Below are 12,186 nucleotides of genomic sequence, written 5' to 3'. Positions count from 1 at the left end.
TTTTCTTGCCCGGCGTTGTGCATTTGATGGAGACCTCCCTACCTCTTGAGATCATGCTCGATCTTCTACCCTTTCTTGTACTATATCTGTTTGCGAACGAGATTCTATATCCATTCAATCATCTTCTCACAACTATTTGACTCCATTTCTTATGTCTTGATAGGCAAAAAATGTTGAGAAAATCGTATATTGAATATTGAAATATAGACAGAATTCCTTGAACTAGACAACACATCACCGCAGTCAAAAGAACGGATAATTACACCGAGTCAGGTTCGGCCAATGAGCCAAATGGGGGTAGAGGGAAGATCACGCTATGCAAAGACACAAAAGAAACGATTGGAGCAGTTGGGAGACGCACGGAACAACAGTCCAGTAAAATACGAAGAGAAGCCCAGCCACATGAGTTGGGCAAATCCCGAGTCTATAGCCGACTCTCCACAAAGTTTATATGCTGGCCTGGCCAGTGAGCATCGGGCCAGATCTGGCGGAGTGCTTCCCAAATGTGCCTGTAGTAGATAGAGTTAGAAGATGAAATAGAGTGAATTGCCGAGAGAGTCAAACTTACTGCACGTAGATAATCTCCAGCCCGTCCTTGACTTCCTGCGGGATATCCTTGACATCCTTGCGGTTGTGCTGTGGGAGAAGCACAGTCTTGACGCCAGCGCGCAAGGCACCGATCAGTTTCTCCTTGATACCGCCGACGGGCATGACGCGGCCACGCAGCGAGACTTCGCCCGTCATGGCAATCTGGGGCGGCACGGGCTTATTGCTGAACAAGGAGATCAATGCAACGGTGTGGGCGAGGCCAGCTGAGGGGCCGTCTTTGGGGATCGCGCCGGAGGGGCAGTGGACGTGCAAGCTGCGGCTCTTCATGATGTCCTCGTTGGGGTCGTGGGTGAGGCCCAGCTCGAAGGAGTGAGCCTTGACCCAGGTGAGGGCCACCTCGACAGATTCCTTCAGCACGTCGCCCAGCTTGCCGGTCAGCTGCACGCGTCCATTGCCGGGCATGTCGGCTACCTCGATGAACAGGATACTACCCTGGCCGCCGGTCGAGTATGCGACGAGACCCGTCACCACGCCAGGACGGCCGTGCTTCTCGGCAATCTCTTCTTCAAAGCGCTCGATGCCCAAGATGTCTTCCAGATCGTCGACGGTCACGGCGGGATTATAATCTCCTAGGCGATCAGCGTCCCCGGCATCGGCAAATTGGACTGCCTTGTGGCGGCAGATCGAGCCGAGCTCACGCTCCAGGTTGCGGACACCGGATTCGCGAGTGTAGGAGGTGATTGTCTTGTCGATTACCTCGTCCGAAAGATCGACCTGCCCGGCGGAGAGACCGTTGGCTTGAATCTGCTTAGGGATGAGGTGCTGTTTAGCAATGTGCCTCTTCTCAACAGTCGTATAGCCGGAGAGGGAGATGGTTTCCATGCGATCAAGCAAGGGCGCCGGAATCGTGTCCAGGGAGTTGGCAGTAGCGATAAAAAGCACCTTGCTCAGATCGATCGGAATGTTAATGTAATGATCTGTGAAAGAGTTGTTCTGCTCCGGATCCAAAACCTCCAGCATGGCGGCAGACGGGTCGCCCTGGAAGTTGGAACCGCCGACCTTGTCGATCTCATCCAGTAGGAACACGGGGTTGGCCACGCCAACTTTCTTCAGGCCGTTAACGATCAGGCCTGGCATGGCCGCAACATAGGTCCGTCGGTGACCCCGGATTTCCGCCTCATCGCGAACACCACCGAGCGAGATGCGGTGGAACTTACGGCCCAGCGACGCAGCCACAGACCGCGCCAAGCTGGTTTTACCAGTGCCAGGCGGACCGGTCAGGAGCAAGATAGGAGACTTGTCAGTCATGCGCTTGGACTTTAAGACCTCGAGTTTTGTCTCCAGAGCAACACGGTCATTTTCCGACATCATAGGGACATCCTTCTCAACGTCGCCGGCCGTGGAGGCGTCCAAGTCCTTCGTCAGTCCATCAATTTGGCGCTCGACGTCCTGGTTGGTCGACTGCTTCAGACGCAGTACGGCAAGGTACTCCAGCAGCCTCTTCTTGATCCGCTCCAGTCCGTAGTGGTCATCATCGAGCTGCTTGCGGGCTCTCTTAAGCGTGTCCGGTCCCAGTTGGTCCTCTGTCACCTTCATCCATGGAATCTCTACCAAGTTCTCCAGGTACGTGCGGCAGACTCCGTATTCGGCGTTGGCCGGGTTCATCTTGCGCAAACGCTTCATTTCCTTATCCGCAACCTTGCGAGCCTCGGGGCTGAGCTGGGCTTCCTCGAGCTTCTGCTGGAGTTCGTCCACCTCGTTCGGCTCCTTCTCTTCGTTATCGCCACCACGTGAGCCTGAAGTTCCAGGGGGTGCGAAACCAGAGAGGCCCGACACGGCACGTCTTGCTAGCAGTTCACGCTCGCGTGGGTCAATCTGGCCAATATCGGTATTCTGAGGGAAGGAGGTGCTGCTAATGGCTGTGACCTTGACGCTGCTCTTAATGTGCTGCGCTTGCCTGGTCAAGATCTCGACGACCCTCTCCAGCCGCTCTTTAACATTGAACGAGGCCAAGATCCGTAGTTTCTCTTCAAAGCTTGCATCAGACACATCGGTCATAAAATCGGCCAATCTACCAGCCTGTGACAATTCAGTCTTGGAAATATACAGTTCGAACTTGCGCGCCACGAGTGGAGACAACCGGCTCGAGGCGGCCGATAAAAGTGAGGATAGACGCAACAGAGTCAGAAGTTCTCGAGAGAGCTGTCTCAGCTGTTGGAACAGTTCGGTCACTTCCGGATCGCCATGTGCAGGGGCTGTTGGTGCGAAAGAGCATCGTCAGCCTCCTCGAAGTCATCCACTTTGGGGGAGTACATACCAATCTCATCATGGGGAAGCACTTCAGCCTCAAAGTATGGCCGATCTTTCAGAATTCGCTTGACCGTAAACCGCTGCGCGCCCTGGACGAGGAGGAACGGCTCGGCATAAGCGCGGCGCTGAACCCCGATCACTTTACCGATGGTCCCGTGGCCGAAGAGATCGTCCTTTCTCGCCTGGCCCGCATCGATTGAATCCCATTCCTCTCGCCGAGTCTCGTCCGCGTCGCTGCCCTCCAGCAGTTGCTGGCCATCCCGGCTCAGGAACGGCGAGCTCAGCGGGATGCAGCCGAAGGTGATGGAACTGCCATCGCGCTTGGGCCGGTCGACCAGCGATGACAGAAGATTGGCGAGGTCGGGGCGGTTGGAGACAGGGATGCGCAGAGTCACGCCGGGCAGCAGGACAGAGCCCTTAGCCAGCGGGACGAGAGGGAGCTTGGTGGCTCGGCCGTTGTTGGACCCCATCGAGGAGGTTGGATGGGGTGATGATGAATATAGAAAGAGTATGGGATGTATGGGGATGTATGGGAACAATAAAGTCACGAAGAGGAGGAAAGAAGAAGAAGAGTAGGTTCCAGAAGCGCTGGTCGGTCCGGGGGTGGATAAGAGTCAGGTGCTCGTCATTCCCCCGGAGCCGAGGCTAGTACTTACTGACTGAGTGGTGGCGACGATCTAAGCCGAACACATCGAGTTCGAGGGTAACGATCCTAGGTATACTCGGTGTTATACTCGGTAGAAGAAGAATAGCAGATTGACTGAATTCTTCTTCGAGAATATTATTCCGTAGACCTCAAATATTGTATTGACAGCCTGTCGCTGCGCACTCCCGTGACCCGACCACCACCGATCGTTGCCACTGATCGGAGAAGCGTTTCTTCTTCCTCTTCCTCCTCCCTCACTCCCCGCATCATGGCCGCACCCCCCACCACCTCCTTCACCATTGGCACCCGCGCGTCCAAGCTGGCCCTGGTCCAGACGGACGCGGTGAAAGCTGCCCTCAAGGCGGCCTGCCCCGACTATGACTTCCGCGTGTTTTCCAAGGAGACCGCCGGCGACCTGAGCATGATTGCGCTGCGCGAGTTCACCTCCAAGAACCTGTGGACCGAGGAATTGGAGGAATTGATGATGGCCGGCCAGGTCGATTTCATCGTGCATTCATTGAAAGGTTTGTTCGCCAGATTCCCCCATTTGTGTCATTTTCTTCAATCACGCTCACCCGTCGCAATCGCCAGATGTCCCCACCAACCTCCCTCCCTCCTGCACCCTCGGCCCGATGATGCCACGCGAAGACAGCAGAGATGTTCTCGTGGTCAAGCAAGGGTTACCCTACAAGAGTCTCTCGGACATCCCCGCCGGCTCTGTGGTCGGCACCTCGTCCATCCGGCGCACAGCGCAATTGGCGCGCAGTTACCCCCATCTGAAGGTGCAAGATGTCCGCGGCAATATCAATACTCGTCTCGCCAAGTTGGATGCAGATGATAGTCCCTACACCTGCATCATTCTGGCGGCGGCCGGTCTGCTGCGCATTGATTTGGGGGATCGCATCACGCAGTACCTGGATTCGAAGAACAGCGGCATGCTCTACGCCGTTGGGCAGGGTGCTCTTGGGATCGAGATCCGCAAGGACGACCATGCGTTGCAAGAGCTGCTGGCGAAAATTGAGGATCGGGATACGACGCTTGCGTGTTTGGCGGAGCGCAGTCTGCTGCGCACCCTGGAGGGTGGCTGCAGTGCTCCGCTGGGAGTTGAGACGGAGTGGGAGCAGACCCCTGAAGGGTCTCGACGGTTGAGGATGAGGGCGATCGTGGTCAGTGTGGACGGCAAGGAATCTGCCGAGATCGAGTTGGCTGGCGAGGTCGATTCGCCCGACGCTGCCGAGGCTCACGGCGTTGCTGTCGCCCAGGCTTTGGTGGATGAGGGCGCCGGTAAGATTCTTGAAGACATTCAGCAGAACAAAGTGGCCAAAGAGGCCTTGGCTGTTTAAAACGGACCTTAAACAAGTGATCTCTGAGCTCTACAACTAGGCGTATACCCAATGAGACAAAAATGCAGTTCATGATATCTCTTCTCTGATCATTTTCTCTATATTCTGACAGGAAGGGCCTGGATTAACCCCCCAAAACAGTGGGATCAACCCCGATTTAATGTATTTCCAGCTCCTCGTGGATTGGCTTCCTTGAACTCATCCCACTCCCGTGCCTTCATCGTTTCCTCGTCGGCCTTGTCCAGGTCATCCTCGTCCACCTCGGGTATAATCCCCGACTGCTCTCCTCCTCCCTCGATAAAATTCCCGCGTCGGTGTTCCTCCTCCAGGTATTCATCAATTGTCATCGTCGGGAGGTTATGACCGGACCGAAACACTCCTTGCTGCAGCTGCGAGCGCTTGTCGAGCAAGGTGAACGGTTGCATCGGCCTTCCTTTCGTGTTCAACAATGGGCCTCCTCTCCCTCCTCTCAGTAGTTGTGACACAGACGGGTCTAACCGATCGGAGAAATTCTCTCCTCCCAAATTGCTCCGCTCTCTTGCGTCGTTGTCCCCCGGTACGGTGGGTGGTGGCGCATGGCGCATGGCGGCGAGGATCGACAATTCTTGCACCAGGAGATCCAGGGCTTGGAAGGTTTGATGTGTATAGAGTTGGACTTCGGCCAAATAGAGTCTCCGGGTATCGTCGTCGTCACTCTGGAGTCGAGCTTCGTTCCGAGAAAGGTACTATCAAACACACACAAGCATGAGTATTTGCTGCCACAATTTAAATCCGCAGAATGTCAACGAACCTCGAGTTTCTGTTTCAGTTCCTTCTCCTCTCTGAATCGCGTCACTTTGATGTCCCGCCGTGCCGCCGCATCATTCACCGGAGCCAATGTGAATGACGGTGGGTTGGCCAGGTACTGGTCGAAGAGCTTCTTATCCCCACCCGGCAGGAGTCCGTACTCGGCCACACGGGAGAGGAAGTTCTCGTATTGTTCTAGTGTATTTCGAAGGACCAATTCGCGGTCTGAGCTGGGCGCCCGCTGCATCAGTTCGGCCAGGTGGTAGTCTAGCGTCAGATACCTAGAAAGAGCGGCGTCAGCGCAAATCTGCAAGACGCCGCCGCTAGAATCAGGAGCCGTACGGAATATCACCCGTAGAGACATCATCCAGAGACTCGTTGGAACTGAACAATGAGAGAATGCCAACCTGGCGCTGGCATTCTCGGAACTTGGCGATAGTGGAGTTGACGTCGTCGCGAAACGTGTCGGTGTTGGTGTCACCGCGCGATGCCAGAGCTGTTTTATTGTCTTTGGCAGTGGCAAACAGCGCCCGTAGGCTCTGGGGTTCTTCCATTGTGGGTTTGTCGAGGAAAAAGAGAGACTGCGTCAGGCCCCGCGGTGGATGAAGGAGTTTTGGGGGAGCGATAAGATAGGGCAGCTCCATCTTATCGATCTCGGTGTAGTGAATAGTGATCGTGAATGTTAGAACAATAGTATTCTTGATGTCTCCTGAATGTTTGGTTATCGGCCTAGATCTCTAGTTACTATATTACATGATTACATACCAGGCAGTAGTCGCAAACAAAGACCCCCCGTTGTGGTTGTTATATATCTCTGTTTGCTGCTACTTCCTTTCTTCTTCCTCCTTAGTGTCCTGTCGCTGCCCAATACCTTGAACACCACTTACCTCTTTCTTTTCTCTTCTCTTCTGTTGCTCCTCCGTCTCACCTCACCTCTCCCCCTAACAGTTTCTACAAGAAGCAACTCACTTCATCAACATGGAGCCTATGTCTGAGATCGATGATCCCGGAGCCATCTCGGGGGATGAGTCCAACGACGAGAACGAGAAGCCAACAGCTCATCTCCAGGCTTCCATTCGCCATCAGACACACAAGATCCAGTTTCAGGCCCTGTAAGTCAAATTCCCGTCATTTTGTTCTGCCTTATCTGACAGTTGAGAAGACTTGAAAACCATGCCAACCACGAGTACACAGACGACACCCCTGCTGTTGCTCGGCAAGACCGGCCAGATGCAGATCTGTCCCTCAAGGACCTTGTTGCCAGGAAAGATGGCGGAAGTGGCATTCTGGATCCCCGTGAATACCAGATGGAACTGTTTGAAAGAGCAAAGGCTCAGAACACAATCGCAGTGCTTGATACTGGTACTTCCCAAATCTCTGGTACATTGAACTAGCTGTTAACTTGACACTTACTCAGGTACTGGGAAGACTTTGATTGCAGTGCTTCTGCTCAAGCATATCATCCAAGAAGAGCTGGTGAACCGTGCCAATGGACTGCCTCCTCGAATTTCCTTCTTCTTGGTAGGTCGTTTTTCTCCAGACAACCAAGTGGCAGTTGCTAAGACAACCCCCATTCAGGTCGACAGTGTGGCCCTAGTGTTTCAACAGTCAACGGTGCTGCGCAACAACATAGATCAGAATGTGGCCTATCTCTTTGGGGCCATGGGAACAGATTTCTGGGACCAACCGATCTGGGATGAACAGCTCAAAGAGAATATGGTGATAGTATGCACAGCAGATATTCTGTGTCATAGCCTTCACAATGCATTTATCAAAATGAATCAGATCAATCTTTTGGTCTTCGACGAAGCCCACCACACCAAGAAGGAACACGCTTACGCACGGTTTGTATCTTTTCTCCTTAGAAACGGACACCAAATGAGCTGACACAAAAATAGAATTGTCCGGGAATTCTACATTACGGCAGACCCCTCAAAGCGGCCGAAGATCTTTGGGATGACGGCATCCCCAATTGATGGCAAAGGCGATATCCTGACAGCAGCAACGTAGGGCCCTCAGCTGGACACATTGATCAGATACTAAACGTGCATAGGAGGCTTGAGACACTTCTGGATAGCCAGATCGCAACGACGTCGAAAATGACCCTTCTGCGGCAGATCGTCAAGAAACCAAAGGAGGTGTTGTGGCCCTACGAGACACCTCAGCCATCCCATGCAACTGAACTGCTCAAGATTATGGTGAAGCAGCTCGGAGACGTTCAGATTCTCGAACGTGTTTTTCGTTGGGCCTTGGACGCTACCTCAGAGCTTGGACCGTGGTGTGCCGATCAAGTATGGACTCACGTCTTGGCCGAAGACGTGCTGCCTCAGCTCGAAGGACGTCTCAGCAAAGAGTCTGATCTCGGGGCTCAAGCTCCAGAAAATGCAGAAAGAGACATCCAGCGGGTCAAAGAAACCAGCGAGTTTGTGAACCTGTACCCTTTCCAGGATCCGTTGTCGCCGAACCAGCTGAGCCCCAAGGTCCAACTTCTATTCAATAAATTGGCAGACCAGTTTGCGGAATCAGCACATACGAAATGCATTGTCTTCACGACTCAGCGCAGTACTGCTAGAACACTCATGCAGCTTTGCCAGAAACTGGAAATCCCAAACATTCGTCCAGGTATACTCGTCGGGGTCCGAAAAGGCGATATACTAGCGATGAGAGCCACCTTCCGCAATCAATTCATGGCCTTGCTCAAGTTTCGCCAGGGTGAACTTAATTGCTTGGTAAGTCTAACCACCCCCTGGACCAAAGTTAGTAGACATCTAATCTATTACAGTTTGCAACTTCTGTGGCCGAAGAAGGCCTCGATATCCCAGACTGCAATCTTGTTGTCAGGTATGCCAGCATGCTTTCATAAAGTATTTTCTCGCTGATGAACCAAGGTTTGACCTTTACAACACGCTTATTCAGTACGTTCAGAGTCGCGGGCGTGCAAGACATGCCGACTCGACTGTGAGTATGATTTTTCCAGAGACATATTGCTTGCTAGCTGATACATCATCTACAGTACGCAATCATGATGGAGAGAGAAAATGAGGACCACAGATTACAGCTACAAGAGGCTCACAGGGCGGAGGTATGCACTACTCGAGATCAATATCAGAGCTTGACTGACACGGTCTCTCTAGCTTCTCATGAAGAATTTTTGCGAGACTCTTCCTGAGGACCGCTTGTTGCACGGATACGACCATGATCTCAAATCTGTCATACAAGATGAAATGCAAAGGACCTACACTATTCCCTCTACCATGGCGAAGTTGACATACCGTCATGCTGTTCACATTCTTGATCGTTACGCCACTTCGCTGGTAAGTGTGATCAAAGCCCCGATGTCCCAACTTAAGCTAACACCAGAATAAAAGCAATGGGAAAACGACATTTCTGCCCAGGTCAGCTATTACGTCCGATCAGTGGACAACAAATTCGCTTGTGAAGTCATTCTTCCCGAGAAGTCACCAATCCGTGGATTGGTTGGGGAACCAGCCTCCAGAAAATCAACAGCTAAGCAGGCAGCTGCATTTGACGCCTGCTTATTGCTTCGGAGAAACAACCTTCTGGACGATCATTTCAGGTCCATCTACCATAGACGTCTTCCTGCAATGCGCAATGCTCGCTTGGCCATCACATCGAAGAAGACGAACCAGTACGATAGGATCTGCAAGCCATCTATTTGGGCAGAGCAGATAGGATCTGTCGAGAGTTTGCTCTATGCGACGGTGATTACCTTCGATCCATCAGAGCCTCTGGCACGAAGTCATGGAGAGATCATACTCTTGACCCGAAAGCGGCTTCCCGTCTTTCCCACATTTCCTGTCTATCTGGACAACGACATCGAGACTGTCATACGCACCACATGCGTGAAATCTGCTTTCTCAGTTACATTACCGGAATTGGAATGCTTGACTGCCTTCACGCTCTCTGTTTTCCATGATTTGTTCCACAAGACATATGAGCGTGAAATCGAGAAATTGCCGTATTGGATTGCACCAGTGAAGGGCAACGTTAGGGCGAAAGACATTTCCAGCCTGCCTGGAGTCATTGACTGGGACGCAATTAAAGATGTTCAGGAACACCAAGAGTGGCACTGGTCGGCCGATATGAGCCCGGAATCTTTGTTAGATCGGTTCTTTTATGATTACTGGGATGGGAGATGCCGATACTTCCCAGTTGCTGTCGACCATGATTTGCGCCCAGCTGACCCTCCTCCATCCAATGTGCCCCGCAGGAGCAACATGAAGGATATCTTGAACTATAGCAGCAGCTTATCCAAGGCTAGCCGGGCTAAATTTCTGGAGGGGTGTGACTGGAGTCAGCCAGTTTTGCAGGCGGAAAAAGTTGGTCTTCGTAGAAACTTTCTTGACAAGAGAACAGAGGCCGAAAAGAAAGAGACTAGATGTTGTATCTGTCCACAGCCGCTCATGCTTTCGGCGGTTTGTATTGCGCCCCGTCGTTCACATTCGATATGGCTGATGATGTTTGCAGATTCCGTTGCCAATTGTGGCTTCTTGCTTCGCATTCCCAGCAATAATTAGCAGATTGGAGTCTTATCTGGTTGTTCTTGAAGGCTGCCAAAAATTGGGTCTTGAGATCAGTCTTGAGCTAGCACTTGAGGCTTTCACCAAAGACTCCGACAGCAATGAGGAGCACAGAGACCAGCAGATTCACGTCGAACGAGGCATGGGGAAGAACTATGAGCGCCTAGAGTTGTTGGGTGATAGTTTTCTCAAGATGGCCACGTCAATCTCGCTCTTTTGTCAGAACCCCGAGGACGATGAGTATGACTATCACGTCAATCGGATGTGTCTGATCTGCAACCAGAATCTCTTTGAAACTGCGACCAAGTTGCAGGTGTTTAAATACATCCGTAGCCAAAGTTTCTCCCGGTAAGCCTATCCCTTTCTGGTTTTTGAAGACGGGCCCTTTAACTCATGAGCGCAGGAATACATGGTACCCGCCAGGCCTGCAGCTTCTCCGAGGGCGGAGCTATGAGAAAAGTTTCAAGTCTGAGTCCCACCACGCTCTGGCAAACAAGACGATTGCAGATGTATGTGAGGCATTGATTGGAGCTGCTATGCTCTCCGGTGGCGGCAAGCACCGCTTTGACGAGGCTGTCAAGGCCGTGGGCATCTTTGTTTGTGATGAAACATACAAATCAACCTCGTGGGAAGACTATCGCGGTCTATACACTCCCCCAGCGTACCAGACCAAGCCCGCAGACGGATTCGAAGTCAACATTGCCAGCCAGATCTTCGACAAGGTGGGGTACAAGTTCAAATATCCTCGTCTCTTGCGTTCTGCTTTCACCCACCCATCATACCCCCAGGCGTGGGCCAAGGTTCCTTGCTATCAGCGGCTCGAGTTTCTGGGGGACGCACTTCTGGAGCTGGTGTGCATTGAGAACTTGTTCTGTCGTTTCTCGAACAAGGATGAACAGTGGCTGACGGAGCACAAGGTAGGCGGCTGATATATTGAGTGGCAAAGCATAGACTAACACATTCCTGTAGATGGCCATGGTCTCGAACAAGTTTCTGGGCACCTTGGCAGTGAGGTTGGGATTCCACAGGCATCTTCAACATTTCAGCAATCCCATCCAGTCTCAAATCACTCATTTTGCTGAAGAAGCTGAAACGGCGGAGAGTGAGAGTGAGGGTGCGGTGGATTACTGGCTTGGAATCAAAGACCCCCCCAAGGTAATGGAATTCAACCGGAGCAGGGCCGCAGCACGCTGACAGTCACAGTGTCTCCCCGACATGGTCGAGGCCTATCTGGGGTCTATCTTCGTTGATTCCGGCTTCGACTACACCGTCATCGAAACATTCTTCCAGGCTCACATCATGCCCTATTTCCGGGACATGGGGATCTACGACACGTATGCCAATAACCATCCAACGGTCAGAATACCTTTTTGCTTCTTTTTTTCCCCTCCTTTCCTGCCCTGTCTGATATCAACGGCGCTAACTCAATCTCAGACGCATCTCGTCTATCAGCTGGACAAGAACTACCGGTGCATAGACTACTCTATCAAGGCTGGTGAGCTGCCCACTGTTGACAGGGAACCCGCGAGAATGCTGGGGGCGGTGATCGTGCATGGTGAGTCTTTGGGAACGCATGTGGCTTCGTCCGGCGGGACGGCCAGAACCCGTGCGTGTGCAAAGGCCCTGGAGGCGCTGAAGGGAGTGACAGTGGAGCAATTCCGCACTCGATACCACTGCGACTGCCGGAGCGAGGAACAAGCAAAGCAAGTGCAGTAGTTAGTGAGCTTAGTGGTTTAGATGTAGAAATTGGATCAGTCTCGAGCCGGTCACATGGCCCGCGTGACACGCTATTCCCGATCAGGCATGGTGTATTTATTCCCCTGAAGTACAGACCCGCGTGTTGCTTCGTTTGCTCTCTTCACTGTCTTCTTGTGCATTATTCCCCTTTTAATCCCCCCACCACCATCGCTTCCTTCTTGACTCTCCTTCTTTCTCTTCGCCATCGTTTGCCCACACCTGACCCGGGTTGTCTCTCCTCCCCCCCTCCCCCGCCAGGCAACACCGAGTCCTC

At 52.6% G+C, this 12,186-nt stretch overlaps 4 protein-coding genes across 4 annotated transcripts; 2 read left to right on the top strand and 2 right to left on the bottom strand.

Moving 5' to 3' along the window:
* Window positions 1-424: 424 nt before the first annotated feature.
* Window positions 425-3,329, bottom strand: PFLUO_LOCUS5177 (uncharacterized protein; the record flags this gene model as incomplete). The annotated part of the gene is made up of 3 exons (XM_073782601.1): window positions 425-509; window positions 569-2,804; window positions 2,867-3,329. 3 exons carry the CDS (start codon window positions 3,327-3,329, stop codon window positions 425-427), a joined length of 2,784 nt encoding a protein of 927 aa, XP_073639239.1.
* A 444-nt stretch (window positions 3,330-3,773) lies between these two features.
* Window positions 3,774-4,848, top strand: PFLUO_LOCUS5176 (porphobilinogen deaminase; the record flags this gene model as incomplete). Its single annotated transcript, XM_073782599.1, has 2 exons — window positions 3,774-4,029; window positions 4,097-4,848. 2 exons carry the CDS (start codon window positions 3,774-3,776, stop codon window positions 4,846-4,848), a joined length of 1,008 nt encoding a protein of 335 aa, XP_073639238.1.
* A 146-nt stretch (window positions 4,849-4,994) lies between these two features.
* PFLUO_LOCUS5175 (Type 2A phosphatase-associated protein 42) lies at window positions 4,995-6,188 on the bottom strand (the record flags this gene model as incomplete). The annotated part of the gene is made up of 3 exons (XM_073782598.1): window positions 4,995-5,573; window positions 5,639-5,915; window positions 5,977-6,188. The coding sequence occupies 3 exons, from the start codon at window positions 6,186-6,188 to the stop codon at window positions 4,995-4,997; spliced, it is 1,068 nt and encodes a 355-aa protein (XP_073639237.1).
* A 424-nt stretch (window positions 6,189-6,612) lies between these two features.
* Window positions 6,613-11,891, top strand: PFLUO_LOCUS5174 (Dicer-like protein 1; the record flags this gene model as incomplete). The annotated part of the gene is made up of 16 exons (XM_073782597.1): window positions 6,613-6,746; window positions 6,797-6,996; window positions 7,052-7,155; window positions 7,213-7,478; window positions 7,533-7,640; window positions 7,688-8,363; window positions 8,417-8,475; window positions 8,523-8,592; window positions 8,648-8,716; window positions 8,769-8,948; window positions 9,003-10,070; window positions 10,123-10,523; window positions 10,579-11,092; window positions 11,145-11,330; window positions 11,379-11,531; window positions 11,610-11,891. The coding sequence occupies 16 exons, from the start codon at window positions 6,613-6,615 to the stop codon at window positions 11,889-11,891; spliced, it is 4,470 nt and encodes a 1,489-aa protein (XP_073639236.1).
* Window positions 11,892-12,186: the final 295 nt, after the last annotated feature.

Source organism: Penicillium psychrofluorescens (genome assembly GCF_964197705.1).
Source record: "Penicillium psychrofluorescens genome assembly, chromosome: 3".
Classification (NCBI taxonomy): domain Eukaryota; kingdom Fungi; phylum Ascomycota; class Eurotiomycetes; order Eurotiales; family Aspergillaceae; genus Penicillium; species Penicillium psychrofluorescens.
The sequence above is the reverse complement of the archived record's forward strand: the minus strand, read 5'-3'. Positions and strand labels throughout refer to the sequence as shown.